At 30.6% G+C, this 14299-nt stretch overlaps 2 protein-coding genes and 2 long non-coding RNA genes across 4 annotated transcripts; 1 reads left to right on the forward strand and 3 right to left on the reverse strand.

Moving 5' to 3' along the window:
* Positions 1-665: 665 nt before the first annotated feature.
* LOC128290211 (uncharacterized) lies at positions 666-2527 on the reverse strand. The gene is made up of 2 exons (XR_008279855.1): positions 2446-2527; positions 666-1216 (listed from the first exon to the last, which is right to left on the reverse strand). It is a non-coding gene; the product is annotated as an uncharacterized LOC128290211 (long non-coding RNA).
* Positions 2528-3789: 1262 nt separating this feature from the next.
* Positions 3790-5815, reverse strand: LOC108475310 (uncharacterized). Its single transcript, XM_053026396.1, has one exon. The coding sequence runs from the start codon at positions 5347-5349 to the stop codon at positions 4039-4041; it is 1311 nt and encodes a 436-aa protein (XP_052882356.1). The 5' UTR covers positions 5350-5815; the 3' UTR covers positions 3790-4038.
* A 1144-nt stretch (positions 5816-6959) lies between these two features.
* LOC128290661 (uncharacterized) lies at positions 6960-9051 on the reverse strand. Its single transcript, XR_008280446.1, has 3 exons — positions 8361-9051; positions 7752-7829; positions 6960-7493 (listed from the first exon to the last, which is right to left on the reverse strand). It is a non-coding gene; the product is annotated as an uncharacterized LOC128290661 (long non-coding RNA).
* A 2581-nt stretch (positions 9052-11632) lies between these two features.
* LOC108475621 (glutathione S-transferase U7-like) lies at positions 11633-13841 on the forward strand. Its single transcript, XM_017777605.2, has 2 exons — positions 11633-12125; positions 13366-13841. The coding sequence occupies exons 1-2, from the start codon at positions 11742-11744 to the stop codon at positions 13723-13725; spliced, it is 744 nt and encodes a 247-aa protein (XP_017633094.1). The 5' UTR covers positions 11633-11741; the 3' UTR covers positions 13726-13841.
* The last annotated feature ends 458 nt before the right edge of the window (positions 13842-14299 follow it).

The raw sequence follows: 14299 nt of genomic DNA on the forward strand, positions 1-14299 counted from the left end.
TGTAACTTTCTGTTTATGACGTCAGCATGCAAATAGAACCACACGGCTGGGCCACACGCCTGTGTCTCCAAGCGGTGTCCCTCACACGGTTGAGACACACGGTTGTGTCTCAGCCTGTGTGGCTAACACTTTGGCTATTTTCCAAGCCATATTTCTCACCCGTTTAATCATTTATCTTCAACAACATTTTAATACATTTATGAATCAATTTAAGGTATTCAACCAAGCCTTATAATTATCATCGTTTGTTCATTTCGTAGCCATATCAATCATAATAAAATCATAATAATTTGAATCTCAAACTTACTAAATACAAGCCATACCAATGGCTAGTTACAGTTATATCATTCATAAGCCAAGATTGACTAATCAATTAATATACATCAGCCATATCTCTGTAATTTAAATATATTTTCATAACAACTTATCTTGATTTAATACTATTTCATATTTGAGCTTAAATAACCAAAGTATTTAAAATATCATCTTTATTTAAATAATACACATGAGATACATAATTCCATAATTATGAATGAACACATTTATCAAACATATTCCATATTCATAAATCAATGCCTCATGTTCAGTTTATTCCATGTTGGAACTTTATTCATTAAATCATTTAAAATATCAATTCATATGGACAGTACACTCAAGATGAACAATTATATAATCACAAATGAATTCATTCATCAACCAAGTTCTATACTCATGTCATATCAACTCGTACTTCCTTATATTACATAGTTCCATGTAACACTTACTAAACTTTGTCAAATTAGCGAACGTCTTACGGAATTGAGTACTTCGTTTTCTCGATGTCATAGTTCAACTATGGTCTTACACGGAATCACATATCACATATCGATGCCATAGCCCAGCTATGGTCTTACACGGATCACATATCAATGCCATAGCCCAGCTATGGTCTTACACGTAATCACATATCACATATCGATGTCATAGCCCAGCTATGGTCTTACACAAATCGCATATCTCACTGATGTCATATCCCAGATATGGTCTTATACAGTAGCATATATCACACCGATGTCATATCCCAGATATAGTCTTATACGGAAGCATATAATCACATCTCTCCGACACCATAGCCCAGCTATGGTCTTATATGGAAATCACATTTCACATGTTGCCATGGTCCAACCATGGTCTTTTCCGTCAATTCGTCTTAGCCACTGAACGAAAGTACTCAACCCTGCGTTCCACTCAATTTGAACATTTAGTTCAATTTTCATACTTTTTCAGTATTTACAATTTAATAATGAATATATGAAATAAAACATTATATCATTACTAATTCAACGTTCATTGTTTATAATCGGATATGTGATCAATTTATACACAAGTCATTCATATATTTTTCCTCATCCTCCTCTCCATCCACATCCTAGGTATAATTAACACATTTGTAAGTAGCCTTATCCATAATTTTCACTAATTACTTATGTGAATATTCAAATTATCCACCTGTGTCATAGTCACTAAATTATTTATATCTGGAGCTACAGAACTCCAAATTAAGATCCGCTAATTTTTCCTGAAACTAGACTCACATATCTTCTTACCACAAAATTCTTAGAATTTATAGATTAGTCAATAAGTACAGTTTATTCTTCAAAGTTATCCCTGTTCTGCTTTTTGACAGCTTCGACCTTTCTTTACTAAAAATTAAGTATCTCCTTATACGGAATTCGGATGATGTTCCCGTTTGTTTCTTTTGAAAATAGACTCATTAAGGATTATAAGCATGTAAATTATAACTCATAATTATTTTTTTACAATTTTTAATGATTTTCCCAAATAAAAATAGGGGAACCCAAAATTATTCTGATGTTGTCTAACAAAATTTATTATAACTCATGATCAAAAATTCCATTGCTTATATTGTTTCTTTTATAAGAAACTAGACTCAATAAGCTTTAATTTCATATTTTATTCATCCTATAATTTGATTTCTACAATTTTTAGTGATTTTTCAAAATTAGATTACTGCTGCTGTCCAAAACAGTTTTAGTGCAAAAGGTTGATTTCCATTTTGCCCCAAATTTCACAGTTCATACAATTCAGTCCTTGCTCAATCAACCCCTCAATTGAGCTAAATTTTCTTAATTAATGCTTTATTCTATCATTTTAAACTAGTTCTTAGCCCCTTGAAAATTTGAAATTTAGCACTAGACCCTATTTCCAAACTCTTTCACAATTAGGTCTTAAAATCAATTTTCATAAATTTTACTTGATAAAATTATCATATATCAAAAATAAAGCTTCAATTATACATTTATTCATCATATTCTTCCAGAATTCATCCATAAAAACTTTAAAAATTAGCCATGGAATCAAAAACTAATGAAATAGTAAGTTGGACCCAATTGTAAAAGTCCAAAAACATAGAAATTTCAAGGAGAAAGCAAGAATTAAACTTACATGAAGCTAGAGTATGAAAACCAGCTTGAACCCTCTTCCATGGCTGTTTTTCAGCTGATGAAAATGAAGAGAATTGAAGAGAATTCTAGATATTCCCATTTGGTCCCATTTTTATTTAGTAAATTTTGGTAATTTTCCAATTTTGCCCTTATTTCACCCATTTCCTGATTTTTCTCAGCTATTGCCGCCCAAAATATTTCCTATAGGATTATTTTCACTTTAGGTCCTTCTTCATTTGACAATTGAGTTATTTAATCCTTTAAGCAACTTTTACATCTTTTTTAATTTAGTCCTTTTTATTTAATTAACCACCCAAACGTTAAAATTTTCTGACAAAATTTTAATACTACCTTATTGATACTCCGTAAATATTTATAAAAATATTTACGGCTCAATTTATAAAATCGAGATCTCGATACCTATTTTCCTCAATTTCTTGACTTAATAAATCTTTATAAAACACAAATTACTAATTTAAAAATCTCTCAAAAATCACATTTGGCTTATAAGTATTAAATAAATAAATTTATGAGCTTATTTTTTGAATTTAGTGGTCTCGAACCACTATTCCCGACATCATTGAAAGTCAGCTATTACATAGGCCCAACTGATAGGTTTGATCTGACCCACTCGTATTAATTTTTATTTTATTTTTATATAAAAATTTCTAAAAATATAATACACCAAATACACTTAAAATATTAAAATAAATATTTCCCAATAAATTGAAAATAAATTAAAATAAAAATCTTTATACTTAAATAAAACTAAGATAGGTGCAATTGAACAAGAAAAAAAGGACTTTTTGTCTAAATTGACTTTATTCTTTTCTAAGTTGTGAAAAGTGTTGATTTATCTTTGAAATGAAATTACAATAAAATCTGATCGAAAATTCAAAAATTTAGAAAAAGATCTAAAAAAAAATTCTTTACTAGACTTTAGGCATAATAATATTATTTTGAATATGGAGTACAAATAATTGTTGATTAAGCGAAATAAAATTAACCTAAATTGTAAAGCTAAAACATATTTACACTTTTTTTATGGCCGGTTGATTTAAGGTCACAAAATCTTGATTGATTTATGTCACAAACCTCATACATTTCCACTTTGCAAAAATAATAAATAAGTAAATAAAGATTTATAGATAATAAAAAATGAGAAACCATTTATACATTTCATGGTCTTAACTATCACTCATAATTTTTATGAATGGAGGAATGATTTTCTATTTAAATTTCGAAACTCAAAATTATGTTTATTATTTTAGTATTTTCATGGTTCAGATAATAAAAATATTTTCTTATGACAAACTAGAAACCAATTCTTCAATCTCAGTAGTAATTTTAGATAAAAGTTGAAAGGACAAGAATCGAATAGAAAAATGAAAGATAAAGATGTGTAGTTACAAATCATGTTTCATCTAACACAACATTCTACTGCTCAAACAACTATCATAAACATAACATAATGCAGATTACAACAACTAAGGCCATCACACATTTTTACCAAATCTGCTACACCCTTCCACAGAACACTACACACCTCTCATCTTACGTCTTCTCTGTTTCTTAAACTTGAGTGGAATATCATTCAAATGATTCGATTGAGTCTCCAAAGGCAATCTCTGTGGACGGTAAAGTTGCATTCAGATTCTTTACATTCTAGGGCCTGCCCATTGCAAACCTCACGACATCCCTTACATGGAGGGCCATTCCAGATGTTTTTCACAACAGTGAATGGATGTTTATGACGATAATATTTGAATTTGTTCCCAAGCTTCATATATGGGAGATCCCCAATAGCACAATTGAGATGAAGAGAGTTATCACAATCAGCACAATAGTAAAACCAACAATTTGGCTCTCTTTCTTTCTCGCAGAGATCACAGTAAAGTTGAGAAGGCTCAGAATCATCAGAATAAGTTAAAGTAAGAGGATGCCTGTCATACTTGTACCAAGCAGTGAGTGGTAGTGTTGCACAACCTACATCTAAACTGAAATCACAGCGCTTCATGCATCTATATGCAACATCCCCTGAGTCTAGTCTTTTGAAACAAGCACTGCAACTCGTTTCCTGTTTGTTGTGGACAAGAAAGAGTGAATGCTCATCATGACTTGGATGCTTCAAGGTTTCTGACAATAACATACATTCAATGTCAATTTCGAAGCTGCAATCTCCTTCACAGCATTGGTATTGAAATCCTTGATACCAACGATCACAAGCACTGCACCATGAATAACCATCCTCATTGTGTGTGTTTGAGAGAGTAAGTAAATGCTTGTGAAATGGGTGTGGCATTTGTTTAGGCAATTTAGCGCAATCTTTGTGGAGAAAGAACTTGCATTGCTCACAACCATAAAAAGGAGTTGATATAGGTCTCATGCACCCATCACACTGACTATCGTCATCTTTGGTCTTCCCACTAAACGTGAGTCTTAAATTATGATCATGATAGGAATGCTTTATCTCACTTGCTACCACTAGCTCTCCAATACGAATTTGTTCAACGATGTCAGTAATCAAATTCAAAGGTTCATGCCGCACTTCCCCGGACCTCTCATCATAGCCTTTCGGCATAATTCTTCCATCCCATATTGCTTTATCAGTTGCACATCGTACATGAGCAATATAACAGCAACGAGAAGCAGGACAACGGTAATGACCATAACTTATATCAACTTCTTCGTAACAAATTTTGCACATCCAATCCTCAATTTGATTCTGTCGAAAAGAATACCAAAGAGAAATCGTGTGACGATGTCGTGTTATCATGATGTGGCGTGGCAATGAAATGCAATTCTTGTGGACAAAAAGTACACATGTATCACAGTGATAAGGGGAGTGATCCCCGTCAGTGCCGCAAAAATCACAAACAAACGACATTTTTCTAGATACAAGCATCCACGGGTGTTCATGACTTGCAACTGTGATTGTTGGTGGTGAAAAAAGAAAATCATCAAGTGAAAGATCAAAGTTGCATAGAGAGCAGGAATAAACAAACCCCTTCCATTGGATTCTGCACAAATAGCAACTACATTTCTGGGGATGAGTAGGCGGTTGTGGCAAGAGAGTAAGAGGATGCTTACGGTCAGAGGGGTGATTAATCTCAAGCGGTAGTTCAGCACATTCCTTATGAAGCTTAAATGGAACCGTGCAATCTGAACATTAGTAAAATGGACCAGATATTGGTTTTTGACAACCGGTGCAATCAGGCTCGACTTCCTTGTTATGGTTTTGAATGAAGTGTAAAGGATGGGGATGCAAAGAATTAGGAAAATTTGCAGCAATGGATGATTGAATCAAAGCACAATTGATGTGCAGATCAAACTCACAATCATAACAATTATAAGCAAAGCCCTGAAATATCTTACAACACAAACTGCACCAGTTTGCGCCCCCATAAGGTGATTGTGGCAAAAGAGTGAGAGGGTGTTCGGGGTGAAAAGGATGCTGAATCTGGGGGGCTAACTCTAACTCAGCACATCCCTTATGAAGATAAAACTCACATTGATTGCAGCCGTAGCTCCAGCCCTCTACAGGCTTCTCACAACCAAGGCAAAGACATGCTTTGCTTGCAACACTGTGATCTTGGATGAAGACCAAAGGATGGAGATGGCTGAAATGTTGAATTTCCATCTTTCTTTCTTTCCAACTCTCAGATACTGTGAAATTATTTAGAAGATGAAGAACAAAAATGAAATTGCTTCATCAAATTATTTCAGGCCTCATGGTTAGTAGATTATTTTCTTGGGTGTTGGTTTTGGTCTTCTTAAAGAAATGAATAGGTTGATGCTTTGCCCAAATTTCAAGTAGCAAAAGAATTCTAAGAATTTACATACAGATATTATTAAGCAAACAAAGAAAGAAAGAAGAAAGAAACATCAGAAGAAAGTATAAGGAGGAAAAAGCAAATAGGAGAGTATAGTTTTCTTCAGAAAATTTCGTTGCTTGCTCTCCACGTTTCATTCAAAGCCTAGCCAGTGAAGGGGCAAAAATGGGTGTGGAATAGTTAAGTTAAACGGACTAAAGTGATTGAATTCGTCTATTTTAGTTTTGTTAAGTTGTAGGTCGGGTAAAACTGTTAAATCAAGTTGATTTTCATTTTGGAAATTCAAAATTATATTAATCGACTTTCAATTTCAAAAATATCGAATATTGTTATATCCACGAGTGAAAAAAAAACTAATATTAAAATTATATTTATAAAAAAGTTTATTTAGTATTTTTTTTTTGTCAATATTATTTAGACGTAGAGCGGTAAACTAAGTTTTCGTATAAACTCAGGCTTAATCTTTATACATCTAACTTTCAGGGCTTTTATTTAAGCATTTCATGTACAAATAGCAAAAGACGAAAACACCATTGTATTAATATTTATTACTTTATTAAAAATAGTTTTCTAGTAATTTTCCTGATTAAATTGATATAAGTTCACTTGTGAATATAATAGGATTATGTGTAGTTCTAGCCATTGTAATATTCAAAATAAATATTACAATTTTCAGCTTAAATTAAAATGAGAATAATGGATGATCATTTATATAACAATTTCTAAATAAAAAGAAAAGTAAAAACAATGGGAACAGCATCAATTGAAATGCAAAGCCATGCACAAAAGGGTAATCAATTTAACACATGTAAAGTAGGGAACATCTCTCATCCCATGCACAAAACACCGTTTGTCTCTAAAAACTATCGCCGACCCGAAACCAGGGCAAGATCAGGATGTGAACTCAAAAGGTTGAGGGGGCTGAGGTCCATCATTGATGGCCATAGCTGATGAGGAATTCTGTTGACCTGCTGCTGATCCACTTGCTGGAGAAGCCACAGACACAAGCGCTTTGGTTAGGGACAGCGCCTCCGGTTCATTAGGGTGCAGGTCTCTAAGAAGTAAGAACAAAACCAGATGGTGCCAACTTCACGGGTGCATATTGGCTGTCTTCTAGAAACTTGATGAACTTCTCCTGAGCAGGAACTACTCTTGCTGGTCTCGAATGAGGGCTCTGGCTCGGCTTTCTTCTCAGGAGGACCATCAACCTAACCAACTGAAGGATTCAATCAAAAGCATGAACTAGAAACACTAGACAACAATGCATTTGAAGTGAAGTTTGGTGGTTTTACTTCAACCAAAACCATTCAATGTTTTATGTCATATTTACTCCAGGGTAACGCTATTTTCTCCACCAATTTAAAAAACCGAAAGAACAAAGAAAACATTGGAAACATGACAAATTAGCCATTGAAGCAAGTATGTAAATCAAATTCTAAATTCGGCAAAAGAAACCGACTACTCAAAAGCTCACTTGAAAGCATCAGGACCTGTCGCTGGAATCCTCTCATAAGCCTTCAAGCGAGCAAAAGCAGCTGCTCCACGCTTGATCCTGTGAGGAATCATCTTGCAATCAAAGCATATATCAATTACCATAAGGAAAATAAAAGTGAAGCTGAGTTATATACTTTACTTCATATATCCTGAAGCCAAATACATTGCCTTTGCACCATAAGATTCATAACCTTCTCAGCTAATAGTTTTCTCTAAATTCAGCAATAATGACACCTCAAGCACACCATACTACTCTCATTCATTTCTTCACCCATACACCTCAAGCATAACAAACTCAGAGATCTCTAATAATAAGGAATAAATACCAAACTCTACCAATCATCAATTTTGATATCAAACATAACAAAACTCACAGATTCCTTTGGTTCTTCACAATATATTCCAATACCCAAATCATAGAATAGAATTTCAAATAAATAGCTAAAAATCCTTGAAAAAAAAGTTCATAATAAACACTTCCCAAATTACCAAGCATAAAAAACCCAGAAAATTCCATCATTTTCATTCACAGCACCAAATAAAGAACTTCAAAAACACACTAAAATAAACCTCGAAAAGAAAAACACACCCACGAATGGTACGCTGGAGATCTTTGCAGGAGCACAAAAGTGGATGGGATCATAAGAAGGCTTAGGGTTCATACTACTAATACACCCGACATGCAAATCTCTTCACATCTCACCACCACTAATTTTTGGCCATTCAATAACTCCTTGGCCAATGTGGAAGCCAACCTTCCTGGAATGTGATGCCTTGCACTCACCGCTACCCTTTTGGCGCAGATGCCTGACACTGAAACCATCTCTTCTTCTTCTTCTTCTTCCTCTTTTGCTTGGTAGCTTAGCTTAGGCCAGCCGCTGCTGCTCTCTTTAATGGAATTGGCGAGGCTGAACTCGTTTTTGGAATGGTTATTCATATGTTGGCGCCTATGGAAGAGATGGTCGGATATAAGTTTATCAAAGCCGATAGCTTCACACGGCTGCATGCTTGGATCAAGCATTTCAGCGAACACCCTACGATCAAAGACAAAATCCCCGATTTACACTGAAGTTGTAGACTTCTTGAAAATAAGAAAAATTTATAGGAAATCTGAAGTCTCAACATAATCACTATAAAAAAAATGAATTCTTGATAATTTAAGAACTAAAAATTGGGAAATAATGCAAAAAGGATTGTGGTTTCCTGTGACTGAAAATTAGTGTTTGATTTCAACATAATCACTACAATTATTTTTTATGTCACAAGCTGATGTAAATGATGTTCACAAGGTGGAATTTAGTTAAAAATTTCGAGAATGTAAATTAAATAATTTTTAAATCAAGTAAAATGTTAATTTGAGGTAATAATTTTATTATTTATATTTAATATTGTATTTATATAAATTAATTATTTAATTAGTAGACAGAGTATAAAATTATTTAACTATATAAGTAAGGCTGATAGGTAAGCATTTAATAAAATGATGTAATTTTGCCTTTTAATTTAATAGTTGACTTTTAATTTTAGAAACAAAAAAATTATTAAAATGATAATTTTTTTTATTCAGATTTTTGGATAATTCAATTGTTTAATTCATATTTGAGTTAAATCAAAAATTTTAATTGTTTTATTCGAGTTGATTCGAATAACTCAAACTATTTAATTCAAAATTTAAATTTTATCAAATTTTCTAATCGAATTAGATTTTGCCGCTCTTATTAATGAGTTCTTGAAAAAGCTAGCGATAAAAATAATGTTAAAATATGTAATATATCCATCTAATTTTATAAATTTCAAATATGTATTTTATTTTTGGAAATTTAATTATTTTTTATTCATATTTCAAAATTTAAGTTCAATGGACAGTATTATTATTTTATTAAATTATTAGTATAATGCTTTGAAATAAAAGAAATACTCTTTGGTATCAAATTTTATCAAAATAATTTTAATGATTGAAATTAAATTTTAAAATCTAAAAATTTAAATTCTTAAAATATCAATACAAGAACTAAATTTTAAATTTACGGAAAAAGTTATAACATATTTTAATTTAAAATAAAAACATCTTTGGATTAATGTCTTTGTAAAAAGATCAGTTTGGATTCTTTGGATTAATATTATAACAATTAGATTGGGGTTAAATCCTCACATAATTATTTCCAAGTTAGTTTTTAAACAACCCATTCAATAATAATTAAATAAAAAACAATTTTGAAAAAATTACATAACCAATTGAACTACTATCATTTAATTTCAATTTTTCATAATAATTTAATATATTTTCCGATTATATATTACGAATTAAATCGATTCACTATCAAATTTTAATTCAATTGATTGGTTTAATTTTGTTAAAACCACACTTTAATTGTCACCAAACTCAATTAATTTAAGATGCATCATGAAAAATACTTTAATTCTTTTTATTTTTCATAAGCTATGGATTCAGTATTTGTATTTTAAGTTGATCAGCTTCAGCTTTTAATTAGATTTCGTTTTTATACTTTTTGAATTTTACAAATTTAGTCTCGCTCAAACGATATTAATTTAATTGCCTAGTTAAAATTAGATGGCCTGAGCCGAAGGTTTACCCGAAAAATAAGAGGGTTTGCGTAAAAAAATAGGCCTGAAAAATGAATTTAGGTAAAAAATAAAATTTGTTTTCTCGTGTAAGGCTTTTTTTGCCTGGTCCGGCTTGAATATGCAAAAAAAAAAAAACTTTTTACTGTTTTGTTGCTCTTTTTTTTCACTATTTTGCTACAATTCCACTATTATGTTCTACCATTTTGTTGTCATTATATAACTCTTATTCTATTGTTAATTTTATTACTACTTTAGAGGCATTTACTTGTTAAGTTGCACATATATTAGTGTTATTTAAGTATACATATTTTTCTAATTTATTTTTAAATTGTTAGGAAATATTTATTTTAATATTTTTAGTAATTTTAATATATTATATATATTTTAAAATTTTATATTAAAAATAATATAAAAATTAATAAATACAAGTCGGGCCCAATTTTAACATTTTTTTCCAATCAGGACTAAGCAGAATTTTAGGCCCATTTTTTTTGTTGGGCCGAGCTCGACCCTAACAAATGAGTCTAAAATTTTGATTATGCCCTAACTAGTCCATGAGCACCTCAAGTTAAAACTATTCACAAATGATGAAATTTAAATCTAAGACATCATATTCTTCAAACCCTTTTTTTTTTTGTATTTTATTATAAATATATCTTTTACATATTTTTTTTTCAAACACATAGTAAGCATGCCAATGCCATAATCTATTATTTATTAAAGATCAAATTTTGCTATTAGCTACTGTATTTTAGATAAAGTAGTAATTTAATCCGTATATTCTAATTTGATATCCTAATGCTTTTTGAAATTTGAAGTTTCAGTTCCAACCTAAGTAGTAACGATCAAATTCATTAAGGTAAATTCTGCTACTTCTAAAATTTTATGCACCAACCATATCATCTTATATGTAACATCATGTTAGTTTTGTTATTTCCGTATAATATTCAAAAAAAAATCATGTTATTTCAGTTGATGAATTTAAAACTTCTATTTGAATCAACGCTGAATTTGAAAAATATAAAGATTAAAAACCAAATTAAAAATATAGATTAAATCCACAACTTACGCATAGTATAAAATTAATAGTATAATTTTACTTAACATATTTAACTACTACTATTTGCATCATAATTAAATTTTGAATTTTAAAATATAAACACTAAAATTAACCCACAATTTAAGGACTTAATTGCAAATAATCTATTGATTATGTCATGTTTATCCTAGTTATCAACATAGAAATATTATTAAAGTGAAGAATAAATTGCAGCAAAGCATAGCATAGTCATTTCAGTTGCATCATCCATGACGCAAATGATTGGGGTTGAAAATTCAATCCAAGCCAAGTGTACTCCATTTGCTTGAAAAAAGAAAACCCCTAATGCAGAGATTGAAAATTGCATTTAAGCTAACCAAGAACAACCAAACCAGAGACCAAACCTCACACACCATGGATGATGAAGTGAAGTTGTTTGGATTTTGGGCAAGTCCTTTCAGTCTAAGGGTCATTTGGGCTTTGAAACTTAAAGGTGTGGATTATGAATACATTGAAGAAGATATCCCTCACAATAAGAGCGAGTTGTTGTTGAAGTACAACCCGGCTTATAAGAAGATCCCAGTGCTTGTTCATGGTGGAAAGCCAATTGCAGAGTCATTGGTTATTTTAGAATACATAGATGAGGTGTGGCCACAGAGTCCTTTGCTGCCGAAAGATGCTTATGAGAGATCCGTAGCCAGGTTTTGGGCCAAATTCATTGATGAAAAGGTATGTGTTATCAAGATGTTTTGTTTTGTTCTTCGAAGTTTGTCGTGTGTTTCCTTGTTATTGTCCTTGGTCTTCGATTGATTTACTTTTTTCTTTATGTTTTTAAGGTAGGGTTTATGTTTGTTTCTAAGTGATTCATCTCTACTCGAATCTAAAAATTCAATTTAATTAATTCAATCTGATTTTATCATAAAAAGTCAATAATTTAAATAGTGTCAATTGAGAGTGTTAAATTAGCTTTGGATTGGATCAATTTAGGTGGGATTAGTTCGGGTTTTAAAATTTTGGGTTATTTTGTGTTGGGATTAACTTTTGAGATCAAAATATTTCAAAATGTTTTAAGATGGATGATTTTTTTTTTTGTGGTTAACTAGTTAATTTTTTTGGGTTAGGTTATATCGGGTTTAAGTAAAATTCTGGTTACTTATTCACAAGATTTTAAGTTCATTTTGAGTTTGGGTCATTTTAAGGTCGTGTAATTTTTTTTTAAATTTATATTCAAATTAATTGGAGTTCGAATTAGAATTTATAGGTATAATTCACCTAATGCAAACTCAAAAATGCATCAAGCAAGTAATTTAAAATGAATCAAATAAAAATCACTCAATGATTAAAAAAAAACCAACTAGAAAATCCAAGTGGCCTGAACCGTAAAATGACATAAACTTCAAACAACTCAAATCCAAAATAATTGAAACATGAAATGATAATAAAAAAAAATTAAACTCGATTTGGCATGATTTAAAATTAAATTGACACATCCAATCAACAAGTCTAGTTTCAAGACATTTGTAGAGAGATCGACGATTAGGGGTGTTTAAATAGTTAATCGAACCGAACTAATATTAATCAAATTAATTGAACTTTTTAATCCTTTAACCGTTAATTGAATCGAAATTTATATGTTTTTAGTTTTTTTTGTTAAAACAAGTATAAAATATATTAAAAAATAAATAAATTGATAATATTCATTTAACCGAACTAACTGAACTAACTACTACATATAATAATAATTATTATTATTAAGTTCGTTTAATTCGATTAATTACCCGATTTCGAACTGAATTAACTGATAACTGAGCTTCTAAAAAATCATTAATCAACCTCTGACTGAATTAAATAGGTTAATCGATTAATTAATTGAATTGGATCGATTTGATCAATTAATTTAATTTTAACTGAAATTTGAACACCTTATCAATGATATTTGACCCTAACATTATTAATATTATGCTTGCAGATTCGACCAATGTGGGAATTCTTTCATAAATTCGGCGAAGAACAACAAAAGGCAATTGACAACAACTTTAAAATTCTGAGAACCATTGAGGAACATGGTCTTGGAGACAAAAAGTTCTTTGGGGGTGACCAAATTGGCATAGCTGATCTTGTTTTTGGAATGGTTATTCATTATTTTGCGCCTATGGAAGATGTCATGGGAGTGAAGTTCATTAAAGTGGATACCTTTCCACGCCTGCATGCATGGATGAGGCATTTCAGCGAACACCCTGTGATCAAAGACAATATCCCTGATTATAGTAGAGTTGTTGATTATCTTAAAGGATATCTCGACATAATCAATGGAATGCAAAAGGGTTGAGACCTTTTTATATCATTTATTTATTTTAGGTTAAATTCTACAATTAGTTATGTATTATACGGAATTTGTGAGTTTTAATTCTTCTATTTTGGCTTAATATTTTTACTTTTTATAAATTCTTAATCTTATTTCTAATTTAAATAATAAAATTAAATTTATTAACAGTGGCGGAGCGTAGTAGAGACCTAGGGGTTATGCCCTTAAAATGGTAAAATTTTAATTTAGACCTTTAATAACTTATAAAATTTTAAATTAGTAATAGTAAAATTATACTTTAACTCTCAAAAAGAAAAAAAATTAATTTAATCGTTTAAAAATTATAAAGATATAGGCTATTAAAATGATAAATTTTTTTACTATAAAAATATACAATTTAATTCGTCCTAAAAAATTCAGGCTCGCCACTTTGTTTGTTAGGTTCAATTCTCTATACCTTTATTTTCAAGAATTTAATTATCTACTTTTCAATTTTAGAATTTAGTTTCAATTGTTAATACTATTAATTTTTATTAAATTTATTGGTGTGATATTTTGAAATAAAAAATTCAATTAGTAGCCATGTAATTAAAAAAAT

This window comes from Gossypium arboreum, chromosome 3 (assembly GCF_025698485.1).
Source record: "Gossypium arboreum isolate Shixiya-1 chromosome 3, ASM2569848v2, whole genome shotgun sequence".
In the NCBI taxonomy this organism is placed as follows: Eukaryota; Viridiplantae; Streptophyta; class Magnoliopsida; order Malvales; family Malvaceae; genus Gossypium; species Gossypium arboreum.

Coding starts and splice junctions, on each gene's coding strand:
- LOC108475621 (XM_017777605.2), top strand. CDS start 11,742: ATGCAGAGATTGAAAATTGCATTTAAGCTAACCAAGAACAACCAAACC. Junction 12,126..13,365: donor CCAAATTCATTGATGAAAAG/GTATGTGTTATC, acceptor TTATGCTTGCAG/ATTCGACCAATGTGGGAATT.
- LOC108475310 (XM_053026396.1), bottom strand. CDS start 5,349: ATGCTTGTATCTAGAAAAATGTCGTTTGTTTGTGATTTTTGCGGCACT.